The sequence below is a fragment of the Manacus candei genome, unplaced genomic scaffold (genome assembly GCF_025592945.1).
Source record: "Manacus candei isolate 608988 ecotype Guabito, Panama unplaced genomic scaffold, ASM2559294v1 h1tg000015l, whole genome shotgun sequence".
NCBI classification, from domain to species: domain Eukaryota; kingdom Metazoa; phylum Chordata; class Aves; order Passeriformes; family Pipridae; genus Manacus; species Manacus candei.
The window spans coordinates 15,361,074-15,377,404 of record NW_026138063.1 but is presented as its reverse complement, the minus strand read 5'-3'; the positions used below and the strand labels follow the sequence as shown (position 1 = coordinate 15,377,404).

The 16,331-nt window shown below is 35.4% G+C and overlaps 1 protein-coding gene across 9 annotated transcripts in view; it reads right to left on the bottom strand.

Moving 5' to 3' along the window:
• The window catches only part of XRN1 (5'-3' exoribonuclease 1), a 35,265-nt gene that overhangs the window by 9,498 nt on the left and 9,436 nt on the right, over positions 1 to 16,331 (bottom strand). For 8 of the 9 annotated variants that reach the window (XM_051782026.1, XM_051782023.1, XM_051782024.1 and 5 more), the window contains 22 exons: positions 15,789 to 15,852; positions 14,916 to 15,021; positions 14,237 to 14,326; positions 13,930 to 14,086; positions 13,472 to 13,591; positions 12,611 to 12,780; positions 11,668 to 11,788; positions 11,477 to 11,575; positions 9,783 to 9,886; positions 9,181 to 9,312; positions 8,307 to 8,469; positions 8,045 to 8,158; positions 7,469 to 7,567; positions 7,190 to 7,305; positions 6,208 to 6,354; positions 5,760 to 5,849; positions 4,645 to 4,780; positions 3,838 to 3,894; positions 3,541 to 3,673; positions 2,375 to 2,444; positions 1,083 to 1,308; positions 332 to 427 (listed from right to left, as the gene is read on the bottom strand). In XM_051782026.1, the coding sequence (XP_051637986.1) occupies positions 332 to 427; positions 1,083 to 1,308; positions 2,375 to 2,444; positions 3,541 to 3,673; positions 3,838 to 3,894; positions 4,645 to 4,780; positions 5,760 to 5,849; positions 6,208 to 6,354; positions 7,190 to 7,305; positions 7,469 to 7,567; positions 8,045 to 8,158; positions 8,307 to 8,469; positions 9,181 to 9,312; positions 9,783 to 9,886; positions 11,477 to 11,575; positions 11,668 to 11,788; positions 12,611 to 12,780; positions 13,472 to 13,591; positions 13,930 to 14,086; positions 14,237 to 14,326; positions 14,916 to 15,021; positions 15,789 to 15,852 (2,610 nt within the window). The remainder of the gene's footprint in view (positions 1 to 331; positions 428 to 1,082; positions 1,309 to 2,374; positions 2,445 to 3,540; positions 3,674 to 3,837; positions 3,895 to 4,644; positions 4,781 to 5,759; positions 5,850 to 6,207; positions 6,355 to 7,189; positions 7,306 to 7,468; positions 7,568 to 8,044; positions 8,159 to 8,306; positions 8,470 to 9,180; positions 9,313 to 9,782; positions 9,887 to 11,476; positions 11,576 to 11,667; positions 11,789 to 12,610; positions 12,781 to 13,471; positions 13,592 to 13,929; positions 14,087 to 14,236; positions 14,327 to 14,915; positions 15,022 to 15,788; positions 15,853 to 16,331) is intronic. The other variant, XM_051782025.1, reaches the window with a different exon arrangement.

The window sequence follows — 16,331 nt, the reverse complement described above, 5'->3', positions numbered from 1 at the left end:
GTGGTCTAAGATTTTATTATTAATGACTTATTTCGTAAGGCCTTATCAATCAGGCTCAACTGCTTCATTCCATTACAGGTATGTTACCACAGAACTGAAGCCCAGACATGCAAAAAACACTTTTGAAAATCTAATATCTAACCAAGGATAACACAGGATATTATAGCCATTCAAGAACAGAGACCAGTTCTGCTCCACTCTGTATCTGGACTAAAACATTTGAAATACTAAAACAAAGCTATTTATTAATCGTGAGAAAAGGACACCCACTTAAACAGAGGGTCAAAAGAGAGACATTTGGGTCCAGTACTAAATGAATCAGAACACTCACTTTATTTTTCTGATTGCCACTCAGAAATGATCCTTTCTGGGGTGAGTTGCCCTGATTTTCAGTCTTGAGATTGTAATGCTGTCTTCCATTCAGTTGCTAAGTTATTGAGAGAAAAAAATAAATCAGAAGTGTTTCGTTGTCCTAAGTTTTCTTTTGGAAAGTAGTTTTTCCTGGTTAGACTTAAAAAATTTGAGACAATTGTTCTCAAACACCCCTATAGCAACATGAAGTTACTAATTAAGATGATTTGCTTTAAAGACACTTACTAAGAACATAAAGTTTCATTAAACCACTAAGAACCCCAATTCACCTATAATTTTTCCTCCTTTATTGCAGTTTCAAAGTAAATTGTAACCAAGAAGTAAAACCAATAGGGAAATCATGTCTTCTTTTTCTGAGCATGGACAAACTTGGCCTACAGGAAGCATTAACTGGAACAGAACTTTAAAGAAATAACTGCATCTCTGCCCAAAACACACTATTTGTTGACACCAAATGTGGTGTCAATGCTCCAAACTAAGTATTTGTCTCTCAGAAATGCAACTGGAGTTACTCAAAGCAAAACAACTGTCAATAGGAAATCTTAGTCCCTTTCATCATTGGATTAATTATTTTCTCCAAAATAAGAATTATCCTACTTCTAATATACTGACACAAAAACTAAATTTTGTTTGGGCCAGTGAAGACAATCCTGTCAATAATTCAGCTTCGAGGGAAAAACATTTCTGTACAAATGCAAGAAAAGTCTTACTTGAGTAGGAACAAAAAGGGAGCGAGGAGAATGGTTGAGGCCTCCCAGATGCACTTTTTGTGAGCATACAGATGACAGATCAGATGCATATGAGTTGTAGTTATTCACTGCTGGCTGAGGTTTAACTATGGCCATCAGTTTTTGATTTCCCATTTCTGATCGACTACCATGAGACAGGTTAATTAAGGCACTTGATGGCAGGCGATAACCTCTGGCAGGGGAGCACCTTAAGAAAAGTAAATTACACCATTTACACAGTTTAATTGTTGCCAAAAGATAATGAGTTTAAACAACAGAGGTTGAAAACTGTCCAATATTGAAATCTAGCAGCATTATACACAACCTTAATCCCACTGCACTGCCCCCTTTGGCCTCTGGCTGTCAAACCCAGCAAACAGTAATTACCACTCTGAGTTTAGATTGTGCCCTTCAGTGGTGAGCTTAAAGAAATTTTAAAGGTGAGTGAATCGGTTTACCATAGTTCTGTAGTAAATATTTCTGTAAAAGATTAAGAACCAGTAAACAATATTCTTTTCCTTTTCAGAAATGAAACTGAAGTTTAAATTGCAGTAGTAGAATTATAAACTGAATTTAAGCAGCATTTCTGAATGCTGAATGTTGTCTGTGTTACAGGACACGCTCTTGCAAGGGCTACACTTGTGCTATGCTTTGTGAATGCAGGGAATAGGTAAGAATCCACTCTAACTTCTGTCATTAAAACCTTAATTTATCCAACAACGAGGGTAAAATGAAGCCTGCTGCATAAATTTGTGCACTTAGAAGTTTAGCTGTTTGCTTAAATGTAGAGGAGTTATCACACTTTTTAAAACAAAAGCACCTCCATGTCCTGAAGAACAGTTTAGGTTTTTAATGGTGGTTGGAATTCAATGCCTAAGTATCAACTACTACAGAGTCTCTCCTTCAGAAGAGCAGATGCCTACTGACTGGTTTTTAATGTATGTGTTGAAGACATACTGATAATAACCTTTTTTCTACATATTTGTTTTAAAAAGACACTTGGAACTAGTGCTTTATTCTGCTGGTTCATATTTGCTTTCTACAAATCAGAAGTTTTTAAATACACCAGAAAGGGCCTAAAGAGCATTTCCACTGTATAATATGCTTCATAAAAATTATCCATACTCAAGGAGAATAAAGAAACACAAAAGAAATAAAAACTGACCAACACTATCAAGAAACAAAGTTTTAAGAAGAGGCATTACAAACACTCAACCAAACCAAAGGCAACTATATCAATAGCATGAAATGACTTTGAACCCCCCTGCACAAACCTTATAGTGAGGCCTCCAAGGAATTCTTCATCAAACAAAACTTCAAAGAGCACATCTGTTTCTCTAGTAGCTATAGAAAACAAAGTAAAGTGTCATCCTATATAGGGTACCTTAGTTACTTCCATCTAAATTCTGTAAACATCTATATTGGTTATGCAATAAATAACGAAAAGACCAAAAATTAACATGAAAATCCCAATTTATTCCTGAGTCATTTCATTAACAGAAATTTGAAAATGCTTCTCAAAGTCATGTATGTCTGCCCTTGAAGATACAGTTTCAACAGAAATGTACCATGCATAACATCTTACCAGTGTGCATTAATAGAACTGCAATTTATAGCAGAATGTCACAGCTGTCAGAAACTGCCACAGAGATGTAAGTCACTTTTACACTGAGGTAGTCAGAAACCAACAGCTTTAATATTAACTTCCTGCATAATGGTAGACTAATACTCCTTTAAAATTATATTAATATATTGTAATTACAGAGAGAAAAGCTGCACCCAAGTCTAGTCTATTTGAGATTCTGTTAGATGCAAACTGTATGAGAAAGCAAATACTGAAATGCCAGGTAAGAAAACAGTTTACATTACTGGATCTCAAACTGCTACTCAGTGGAAGTGGATAAATCCTTTTATTTACTTGAAATAGATTTATGGTTTATCTTCTTGTCAAAGAAGGTATAAATCCATGCCAATGGAGTATGACAGAACAAAAAAAAAAATTCAAATTAAAACAATTTAAGACAAATCATATTTGATAAAGTTTTATGTTTAATGTAACTATTAAAGTTAACACTTGTTTTTATGTCTACTTCTCTTAATTTCACTCATATCTTTACATAACTTAATTTTGTTCCATTTTTGATCTGTCCTCTTCATATTAAGAGGGAACAAAGGGGAACTTCTTATTCATATTAAGAAGGAACAAAGGGCAGGTAATTTCTTATGCAAAGAATAGCTGTGTAACACATGAAATTAAACTAGAATACCTGTAGGTTGAATTCAAAACAGTAAATATGTTCATTAATGGTTTTATGTTGTATATGCTGCAGAGTGAGAAGTCTGTGTGCGTTCACAACCATTTTGCAAAACACTGTTCTGAAGCTGCTTTCCCATCACTGGCTGAGCTGTTATATAGCTACAATCATGAAGAAAATATTACCTCCTTTAATTCCTATAATGGTACCTCGAAGACCAACTGGAACAGAAAAGTTCTCTCTCACGTTGACAACACGGTCAAACAGCCTGTACTCGGCATCCCGGTCCGGAACAACCCCCTTCTGCTGCTCCAATGGCTGACAAGAACCAAAAGACTGTGTTAGTGTAGGCAAAAGGAGAAGGACTACAATTAAAATGCATTTATAACAGTACCTGAGGCAAAATATAAAGCAAACTTTCTGGAAAAAAACCCCAAAGAAAACAAAACCCCCAGGCCACCCCCTCCTCTCCCATCACTTACTCTGTACAGCAAATGGGGTTTCACAGTCACTCGCACCTTCTTGTTGCTCTTTCTTTGCTGAAGAAAAGGAACAGAAAGTCAGTACAAACCAGAGTAGGAATCAGCACTGGAACAGGTAAAACAAACCACCTGAAAAGATCATGCAGAATTCTTTTAATTTCTTTTAGATAATGGTGTAACAGCTTTCAGGAAGTGTTTAAAATAAGCCCAGTTTTTAAACATGGTGGATTTCTTACCAAAGCATTACTTGTCTAATTCCAGATTTCACATCAATTTTATTAAGATGCCCTTGCAAGTTATTTCAAAAAAATTAGCCCACTATTTCATGTGGTTTTGCCCTTAGCTTTTAGTTTAGTGATTTCCTTGCCCACTTTTTTCAACTGTGGCCTTTGGAAAACAACTTTCTAATTTTCTGCAGACCAAAGAGAAACTGCAAGGGAAGAACATCTGGGACTGTTCTTCTGTACTTAGAAAAGGAGGACTTTAGTATTTCTGAATATATATATATATATATATACACTGGTACGTGTTCCTTTATGAAACCACCAAAAGGCACAGTTCAGAGGACAGCCTACTGCTGCTAAATCACCCCCAAAAGAGTGAGCCAATTACAAAGATAAATAATGAGCTCTTCTGAATTTCTGGGATAATTCACATTACAAGTTCAGATTTTACATTACAGTCTGTATCCTTTTTCTTTGGAATGAGAAGTAATCTTCAATGGTTTTATTCTAATTCAAGAACTGGGAAGATAATGAGCAGCTGCTTTTTGTTCACCCCTGCTCACAATGACACTAAGCTGCATACCTTGCATTTCTCTATTTCTTCTTCAATTTTCTCAACAATGGCTGCATCCAAAATTTGCAAGTCGCAAGATGAGCGAGACAAAGCAGACACAGGATGTGCCTTTAACCAGGCAACAATTTCTTGCACTTTCTCAGCTCTGAATAAAAAAATGACACGAATTAGTGCATTTAAGTGCATAAACTAGGCATTTTACCACGTTCCCTAATTTAATCAGTCATGTATATGATACAGGCACAATGCTTGTATATATTCATAAAGTAACAGAACCTAAGAGCTCTGTACGAGTTTACAGCAGGGATTGAAAAAAATAATTTGAATCATGTAATACTGTTTCAAAACCATAGCCTAAAGTTTTGTTTCAGACAAAAAAAAATTCATTTCAATTAAAAGTATTCAGCAAATTATGTTTACATCCAATCAAAAAACCATGTCCACATGTGATTACAGGTTCTGTGACCAGCTGTTTCTCACAACACTGTAAGAAAGAACTTCACAGGTAAGTCTGTCTGGTAAAATGGAGCACAAACCTGAGACTCCTCTAAGAGAAGAGCCTCACAGGGGTATATCCACCTGTCAAGAGTCCTGTGGGGCACAGTGTCACACAGACTTACCACCTGGAGCATGTGGACAGGCCCTACCAGCTGATAATTAAAGCTTTTCATGTGACCACTCTGTGTCTGGAACCAAGGCTGCTACTTGTGTCCCATGGAACTGACTAAACGGATACTAAAAATGTGCAAAGTAGTTTAAATTCTGTAAGAGTTATTTTTCAAAGTGATTTTAGACAACTACAACAATTATTGGTTCCTTTGACAAAAAATTATCTTTATGACTAGTCATAGCTGTGTCTACTGAGGGTTACTTTAAAAGCAAGAATTATGATGCAGCCATTGAAAATTACATTTACTGAACTTGAGGTTGGAGTCTGAAACAGACACTTGCACTGCACAACTGCAATGTCCAGCATTCAGGTAATTTTTTCAGTCATTGCTGAAGAATCATGCTGCTTAAGGAACACCAAAGCTTCAGTTACAAAGCAGCCAAAACTACCAATTTCAAAACTGTCCATGTTTATTCTCCCTATTCTAGAAAAAAAAAGGAGCAAGATGGCTTACCCATTCTCATCCTCTCCAGGCCAAATGTCATCTTCATAGCAGATATCTTCCTGGCTGTTCTTGGCTACATAATTAAATAGTTCAGGCACCCTGATAAAAATAAATAAATGGGAGATAACTTTTGTTTCACGTCAACAGACCACAGAAAAAGCCTCATCAAAACAAAATCTGATGGGCTTCAGAATTTGTGGAGCCAAGATGAATTATTCTTTACTTAATTTGGTTAATTTGTCAAAGGTAAGTTGTTAACAAAATTACTCTATCCCAAAATATGATTCTCCTTGGAAAAAGAGACTGTAAGAAGGAGAAAATTGGAATAAAAGAAATTCCATCAAGCAATCTCCAAAACCAAACTCAACAGTTCTTAGAAGAACTGTGACCAGAGGACAAAATCCAAAGACTGAGACAAAGGTGGATAATTTGGATGAAGTTCATACCCAATACTTGCCTTTCTAAATACTCAGCAAGTAGTTGTTCTACTGCAGAGGAATACATCCATTCATTTCCAACTTTCTTGGTATAGCCAGGAACTTCTTCATTTTTCTTATTGAACTTCAGGTTTAGCCCCACATTTGCTTTGTGATCTCCATGAGGACTGGAAGCAAGAAAAAGTTCATTAACTTGCAGTAACACGTGTGTGTACATACACTAAAAAAACCCCACATAAACATACATTCTAAGCCTTAAACCAGAGAAAAATTAAATGAATTGTATTGTTTACTTGTTAGCATTGTGTCAAAAATGTTCCAGACCAAAAGCTGTGCTATGGTAGCTGACCACCTGTGGGCCCAAACTTTATTGCAACGGAGGGTAGGAAATATTTTACCCTTCTTTGATTGAGATCTAATCAACCACAAACTACCTGGCATTTACCAAGTTGTAGAAGAATGTCCTTGAGCAACCAGTAAGGAACAAATGTACACATTAGATCACAAGAAGATGCTCATGCATCAAACATCTTTAGAGATCTATCCTAAGAAACCATAATTTTGACATTCAGAGGACTATATGGATTGCCTCCCTTTTGTATTTTAAGCAGTTTTAACTACTTCTTAAAAGAAGTTACAGGTACAATTAATACCCCCTTATACTAGCAGTGATAAGTACAGTAAATTAGATCCCAATTTCACTTTTTTATTCTCAGTGTGGCACAGTCAGTTTAAACTCCTAATTCAATTATGCAAACAGGGAACCAGGAAAATCAGTTTTATATCTGCCTACAATATAAAGCAAACAGATATCTCCAGCAAACAGAAAGTAAAAACACATTTATGATCGGAGAGAAAAACACTGCATATCAATTTAGTTTACAGCAAATATACTTTAAAGAAGGTTTCACATCATAAAATAGCATACACTTGATAAGATGTATGCACTTAAAACACAGCAGAAATTCTGCAGAGTTGTCAAAATTCACAAAGAGAACTTACTTCTTCTTCGATCCTCTTCCAATAAAGATACTCCCTGTAAATCTGGAGACAAGATATCCACTTACTCCAAGCCGGCTGGCCAAAACATATGCAGGATTGTATTTCACAGAATATTTCTTTAAAACAAACAAATAAAAAATATTGGCAATTCCTGAAGGATAAGGATTTTTATACAAAGGGCAAATGAATAATATGGAAGCATCCCTTAAAGACATTTACCCTTGCAAAATCTATTTGATACGTGGTTTAAGCTTTTACTAGAAAAGCAGAAGCACTTACATGCTGGTTCTGTATTAAAGTATCAAGTTGGGGCTCACAGGGAATGTTAAAAACTACACGAATTCTGCCTTCTCTGATCACATCACGGGAATCGTGAACCTTGGAGAGAAACACAACACATTAAAAATGCTATTCAAAACCAGCAGCCTTTGGAGACTAGACCTTGTAGTCTACTTGATCAACAATTTTGCTGCAGTAGGCACAGAAATACTTTGGGATTTATCACCTTGCCCTGGCCTGTACACTGCATCCTCAGAGAGGCAATCAGTCAGCATTAAATCAAAGGAGTCCAGGACTGAAAACAGGACAAAATGGGAACTCTATGTATTGCAAATTATCCCCAAGAATTAACAAAAATAATCCTGCTTTCCTGCTATGCTTTTTACTCTTATGCCAGCAACAATGACAGGGAAAACAGAACTCCCTCCCTCTTCCTCTGACTAAACCACCAGGGAATCTTAGATTCAAAATTTTAGCTGGCAAACTACCACTACTGTCACACAACATCTTAGACTATTTTAGGTTTACAAATGAAGAAATCTACAGGGAAAAAAATATTAAATTACTGGAACTAACTTCTCCCATGCAGCCGTAGTAAGGGGATCCCAGCATGAAGGCTGTGCTTCCAGGAGGAAACAAATCATCCAAAGTTCTGATCTTTGAAAAACGAGAGTCAAAGGCTCTGATATCCTACATGAAAAAGACAAAATTTATAATCTCAAATATCATGCAGTTCCAACAGAATAATAAAAAAGTTCATATAAATGGACACTTATTCTAAAACATTATCTGAATCCGAAATAATTGAAAGAAGATGACACTGAACTCGTATATTTACCTTGACAACTGTTTGGTAAACAAAAGGAAGAACTTGCTTGGACCACTGCTTCTCCAAATAAACTTCTCCATTTTGGTTCAGTTGATACCTATTCCCAGTGAGTAACTGAGCATATACAACTACTGATGTTTCATGGATAATTATTCCTTTTCTTCTCTGGTAGCTGCATACAAAGCAGAACATTTAGTTTGATTACAATAAACAGAACTGAACCAAGTATTGAAGTAAAAATAAATAAAATAAAAAAACCCTCTTTAAAAGAGGATTCCAATAGTTTGCTTCCTATTTTACAAAAAATACCCAGAATAAATGGCTTAACCAACTGCTTACCCCCTATTGCACAGCCATCACTACGAAGTTAAGTATATTAATTGAAGCACATTTTATCTTTACAGTGGAAGGGGTCGGTTTAATTATGGCATTTAACTCAAATGACAGATAATAAAATGCCAAACTACTGTAACTCAGTTATATTCCACTGAGCACCCACACTCTAGAACTGCAAGAGCTGTATTCAAATGCTGAGCTACTTGAGTTGCCAATTGATACTGTATAACTTCATTCTATGTACTTCCTACAGCTGAAGATTACTAACACCAGAACAGAAAATTGAGAGGGAGAGTAAATACTAAACCTCATTCACTTGAGTTCTTTTGTAACAGCATCTAACTTTAATTACCTAGGGACCAACTCCACATATTCTGAAATTTCAACACAAGCTCTTTTGTGTTGTTTTTTTTAAAATTCCAGCAGACTCAATTAACCTTTATCATCAAGTGCTGCTCTTCTATGCTGCTTAGGTCTGTAATACAGCAACAAAACACAGCTAAGATATAAAATGCCAAGTTACACTTTCATTTTCAAAGTTACTTACTGCTCTGAAATGCCTTGAACTTCTTTTACCCACATGCTTTGTTCCTTATCTCCAACATAAGCCACTTTGGTTGGGGGCACTGCATTTCCCATGTAAAGCTTCTGTGTGCCATGTGGTTCTTCCAAATAAAACCTTGAGAATATTATGACAGGTATGAATTTAACCAAAGAAGATTCATCTTGTCATGAGCAAAACTTAAAACAGTCAGAAATTAGTTGTTAAGGATGGAGAAAACTTGCAGCATCATTTTCTCTATCCCTTCCACAACGAGCCACACAGCATATTTTTTTATCAAAAATACATGTGCTGAAAGGAAGGTTGCATAGAAACATTCTCTGTGTGGATTGCTGTCCATGCATTTTTCCCTCAAAATTAAGAATGAGCTCTCCCAAGCTTCTACAACTACAGCAAAATAGCGAAGGACTAGAACTGTTACAGAGCCAACAAACCTCAGAACAATGTTAGACAAAGCAGCCTTTGCTACATCTGGACTAATCTGCTGTCAGCATTACAATAAAACCGACATTTTCATGTACAGCCCAAGGAACTTAATTTGAAAACTAATAAAGACAACAAATAACTCTGCATCAGACAGCTCTTACTTGGTTTCTCCATCTGACACTGCAACAACTCTGGCTTCTTCAAGGTGGGGCCAGTTAACAAAAACTCGCTTTCCAAGTATCAAACTGGCAACATTTTCTACCATCTGAAAAAAACCAGAAGTTCCTATTACTAATTGTTTAACGTATTAAAAGATTTTTGTTACACTATTTTCAAACTGTTTTTGCAATAAAAATTACTCTAGATAAAAACCAGGCTTCTTGCAGAATAAAGAGTTCATTTTATCTTATGAAAATATATTTGATACAGATTACACAATACCTGATAAGAAATGTTGCTCTTTGCATGTTGCATATGTTATGTGTAAGATCTGGACTGATTTACACTTCTGATATGGGCTGAGTACTACTTTTGTTAAATCACTTAGAACCACTTTTGTCTCTGGGATACAAAAATCAAAATGTCAATTTGAGATTAGAGAAATATTTTGTACCATAGATTTTAATTTTGTACCTCACTGAAATAAAGGAACAGCACTTATGGTCATGACTTTGTAGCATCTGTAATTTTAATCTCACATTATGTTGTGGGTTTTCTAATGAGTTTCTGTTATTTTTTGATACGTTATTTTGGCTTATTTTTCTTGCCAGGTATCTTAAATACACATTCTCTCTGTCTCTCTACTGTAAGATTCTATCACATTGTTTCCCTCCTCTCTCCTTTCCTGGTTTTATTTATCTCTGAAACATTTTTATTTTCTGCATTTGTCTTTTGCTACCTTGACTCTTCCCTCTAATTCCTCTATCAAACAGCCCCATTTGTGTGGAAAGTGTTAAGTCTGCTTTGCTGTTGAAAAGGGGCCAGTGAAAAAGTGTCTATGTACTCAGCTACACAAAAGTCAAACAGCACTGGCCTGGAGACTGCATTTATACCATTAATTAGTCAGCTACCAACTCCTTACCCAAGGACATCCAAAGGTTACCACAGAGAAATGCCAGAAACTCTGTTAAGGAGACTGACACTTCATATTGTGAAGCCTGGATAAATTTAAATCTCTCAGCAGATACCCAAAATTCTAGACTGTTTCCTACACAAATTTAGCATTTTAATCCTAACAAACATTATTTTTTTACTATTGACTCCAACAGTCGACAAAACTTTCAGAGCAAACAAGTACCATTGGTTTTTTCAGTGAACTGATTCAGCTGGTACTTTCAAAATATATACTGAGAATATACACTTATATATACTCTCACATATAAATATATGACCACCTAATGGTCTCAGCTTTGTGCTGGGAGCTAAGAACTCCAGAGTTCTTACTCATGCAATTAACTCTATGGCCCGGAGTATACAGCTGGGTACCACCTTCCTTCCTATTAATCAAATTTTAACAACTCATACATACAGCTTGGTTTGACATCAAGTATTACTAGTTAAACAAAGTTTTTTTAAAAAATCTAAAGATATTATTTTAAATTCAATATGTTTAACTATTCTTTTTTAAGAAGTGCTTGGGTTTTAAATTTTTTTAAATTTTTTTCATCACTACTCTATAAGCTTTCTTCTTTATATAGTACACTATTAAAAAGGCATAAATAACCAACATTTCAAATCTAAATATTTACCTAATTCAGTCTTTTTATGACAAGGTTTTTGTCTGGGTTTTTTTGTTTGGTTGGTTGATTTTGGATTTTTGTAAGGTTTTGGTCTTTTTTAGGAGTTGAATGCTTACCTGATCTTTGGAGTTCTCATCAGCTATGATTTCTAACATCATGTTCTCTCCATGGCTGCTTTGCTGAAACACCTGTACACCACTTTTTCTAAGATAGAACTGGGTAAAAACAAAACAGCACATAAAACTTGAACTCTTACATAGTTATCTATTAAATACAATTGAAACGTCAGAAGAGAGGTATCTTTTACCTTGTGCTTAATGTGCTTTAAAGTAGGAAATCCACAAAAATATAATGCACTCTTGTTGATTTTAGTTATCTTATTGTGGGTTATTTCTACATGCCAAGCATCCAAAGGTATTGTTTTATACCTAAAAAATAAGTAGCACAACACTTGTTCATACAGATTGACCTTCAGCTCTAGAAAAGCTCAATACTCATTCAAATATTCATTAACTGACAAACCCTTTGATGTTCCAGCAATTAATTTAAGTCACTTGGAATCTATAGAAAGGACTATAAAAAAACCCCATGCTATTGCTATGAAGAGACAATTCATTAGGAAAAAGACAAACCTTCACAATACATGCCAAACTCACTATTTTAAATAATTGCTATTATCAAATTCTAAACTAGCAGCGGTTCCATATGGTATTAATGGCATCATTTGTCTTCACAACTACTCGTTCTTCACTGACTGTAATCCAGCAACAGGCATTCCTCCTCTATTCTGCTTTAAGTTTCACTACTATTAAGCTTATGTTTCCAATTTATCTTGAAACCTCGGCCTGTGTGAAATAAAGTTGTCTACTTTTAGTGAGAGAAAGGTGAAAAACACACCTGTGTTCCACTCTGCACTGGATCCAAATGCTTTCATTTTTTAAAAAATACTCTGGAATTATCATGCTGATAACTCACCACTAGTTATCAAATATTTGTACCATCCTCTGTGTCATATGAAGGTTAGTAATTCTCGAGATTGTTCTCAGTGATTTAGCATCGGTTCATCTGTTTTGCAAAGTAACATTTGAAGGGACAAATACTTTTACTGTGCCATCCAAAACAAGTAACATCTAATTCAACGTTTTACATTTTCCAGTGTAGATATTGGCATATGCAAGCTTTGGTTAAAATGTTAATAAAAGTATTCCAACTACTTTTAGCCTACTTGAAACTAGTTATGCCAGCGTTACCTTGTATGACATCGTTCTATTGCAGGGAATTTCTCTGGCCATGGTGACAGGTACTGAAACTCAACATCTTTCTCATACCAGTACATCAGGCAAGGACTGTGAGTGTTTCTCCGTTTCTCCTCCTCTTTCAGGCCCTTGTTACAGGACTCCATGGCCTGCAGCAGTCGTTTCTAAATTTCACAGAAATCAGCACGTGTGAAACTGGCAACAAAAATGAGCATGGAAACATCTACCCTGGGAAAGTGGATGTGTGCACTTTTCTGGTTCATGTGCTCGTTTTCCAAGTGCAGCCTCACCCTTCCCCACGTCCCAGCTCTCTGACAAAAATACAACAGTTACCATGGAATGGCTTTGGAGAATAAAGATCACCTTTTTGCAAATCTGTTTCCACAGTGTAGCCTTATCTAATACTGTTTTCCTATATGCAAAAGGAAAATTATTACTCTATTAATGCCCCCTGTTACTGGTGTTCATGTGAGGAGATTTCCTGTAAAAATACACTTTCTTTTTTTCTCAAGTGTTTCTTTTATTTTACATACAGACTTTTCTATGTATATAGGAATTGAACTTTTTTTTCCTCAAAGAATCTGAAACTAAATATTTGAATAACGAGTGAAAAACATTAACAAACAACATGAAGTTCACAGCCCTTACTTAGGACTTCTGCCTCCTCAAGCTACCACTTTGCTTGTGGTAACTTAATCTAGACTTACTCTCCAGGCAGCTAACATCTACATTTTTCTTTGATCTTACCAAGTGTAAATCAAAACTTGCACTTAATTGCTTGTCTGTTGACTAATTAAGAAAGTTAGCAGATTTGTTATGAGGCTTTTATAGACAGCAGATGCTGAAAGAACTTACCTCATCAATAAATGGGATTAATACTACAGCTTCCCATTCCTGCTGTTTTCCATTTAGGTCAGTTTTAAAATCAGGTGGATAATATTCTATAATAGGAGAGTCTTGACTAGTCATCAAATGCTAGGAAAATAGAACAGAGACAATATCAGAGACAATGTAGCACTAATTGTAAGAAGAGATGGAGGAAGGCTGGTATTAAAACCAATTCAGGGCTGTAGAGGAATTCAATACCTAGCTGTCCTAGTCAGAAATTGCTTAGCAAATGCAAAACTTTTTATTTATTACTAACTTTACAATGTAGTAAGAATAGTAACAAGTAGAATATTTATCCATACACCTAAAATTTAGAGATAGAATATAATTAATAAGACATGCAAAAACGTCAAAAGAGTAAAATAAAATAAAGCAAACAACCAGTAAGCAATAGATAGATAATGCAGTTTAATTCTATATCCTACCTGGTAGCATTTAGGTAGCAGATCTTTGCTAGCTGCTGGAAGTACAGCAAGAAGCTGTTCAAATGGCATGAAAGGTTTTCCCAGTTCAAACTGGATTTTGAGTTCACTGATGTTGCGAATATCTGACAGGTAAGGTGCATAATGATAAGGATAATACCTGCAAGGAAAAAACCTCTTAAGTTACTTAATTATAGCACAGTAGTGTTCACAGATCAGAGCCAAACCAAATCACATGAAATGTTCCCAGCATACAAGGTGAAATATCACTCTGTCCTTCAGCAGTTTCTCATTTGATGTTTTTTCTTACCAGCTCCATGATTGAACTCCATGGTAGTAATAATGCAAAATCCATTGTATTGCCTGGACATAACATTCAGCTTGATCAGCCAAGAAGTCACTTAAAAGAAAAAGGAAAGATACTAATTTTCACAATATACAAAAAGTACTTAGCACCTTGCACACAGAAATGAAGATAGCACATTTTGGGAACCTAATATATCATGATTTTCTAGACTCATTTAATCCTAATGGACTTCTTCTCTTTGGTCCTCAAATACCTATTACAGAAAACTTGAGTTGCAACTCTCATTGCATTAGGCAAAATCATCACCACTGCAGCAGTCCTACATATGTTCTCTGCTTTCAACACAAAAGAATATTCTGTCTTATACTAGAATTGTAGAATGGTTTGGGTTGGAAGGGACATTAAAGATGGTCCCGTTCCAACCCCTCTGCAGGGTCCCAGTAGGCTGGGACACCTTCCACTGGACCAGGTTGCTCAGAGCTCCATCCAACCTGGCCTTGCTTCTCTGGGCAACCTATGCCAGGACCTCACCACTCTCACAGTAAAGAATTTATTCATTTTTATCTAATCTAAACCTACTCTCTTTCAGTTTGAAACCATTATGCCTTGTCCTGTAAATAGATATTTACAAAGACTTGTCTTTAGGGCTTAGAATAAGAGAGAAGAAAAAGTATACACTTACTCAGAAACTACTTCTACACCCATTTTAGTCATGTAGTAAGTTCTTTTGTATTGCCTAAACTCAGTTTCAAACAGATCATCATCTTCTGGTTCATCTTCCAACATGGCTGAAAAAGCAGGCATGAAAAATAAAAAAGAGGGATTAATGTTCACTTCTCTACTATAATAGGTTTAAAACCACTCACTTTTGACTTACTGACTTAATTTTATCCCTCGATTCAAAGTTATAGGTGCTCATACCTTCCTTGCATTGAAAGTAACACGACACAATCAAACAAAATCTTTTACCCAGAGAAATTCTGGAACTTTCAAGACAGGCAGCCCATTTTTTTAGCTCAATGATAAGAGCAGACAGGATATAAAAGCCACCAGAAAAAAACTTGAGAAAACATTAAAATAGATTTTAAAATTTAACTATGTTCAGTAACACCATCTCATATCATGGAGTATTATTCATATATCTTTGACAATTAATTTCAAAACATGAGCAAAAAATATTTCCTACAAGTGGAATGAGTTTTAAAAAATAACCACAACCAAAAACCCTAAAGCCATAGAAAAATCTGTTCATTTGTCCCCAGTATAAAACAAAAAAACCTAGACATACAATTATTAAAAACATAATGTTGTTGAAGATTTGCTCATTCATTCCTTTAACTCATCACAGAAATCCAGGCCAGGGAAGAAGCCCTCAAAAGCTTTAGCCCCACTCTCTCTGTCCAAAGCAGTTCCACTTCCCAACAGTTGACTATGAAAGTCTTGCATTTAGATTAAGGTCATCTCTGACATGAAATTCTTACAGTTCTTCCAAATCTACACACATCTTAACATGGGGGTTTTGTTATATGTATATGGAAAAAATATTTGCACTTACTTTTAGGGGTCACTTCATCTTCATTTTTTTCTAAAGCAGCCAAAGATATAGAATTTTCCTGAGCCTATTAAATTAGTATTTGAGATAATGTAAAAATACAGGTTAATATGCAGAAGTCTCATTCAATACCATATAATATTCAACTCAAAATGCTATAATCAAAATGTATAAATACTGTTATTATAAAACCCATTTCCTTCCCCTATAATTGCTTAGAGAAAATTATTTAATCAGAAAAAAGGACAGATTAGACCAAGGAGCAGCCTCAGATAAAACCTTAACTACCCTTAAAAAAATACTTGAATATTTGTTTTGCAAAATGCTACTATTTTCCAAAACTGTTCAGTACATATTTAAGCATTTTTACCTACATCATGCATTGTTCTACAGCACCAGTATGCAGTCAAACTCCTCATCAGTAAATTTTCAGGAGTTCAAATTACTTTTGTGTGAAGTTAGGATACAAGAAACTGTGTTTTAGAGAGTCAAAGAAGCCAAATATTCACTTCATTGCCACACTGCACTGTCTTTTGTGTACAGCAC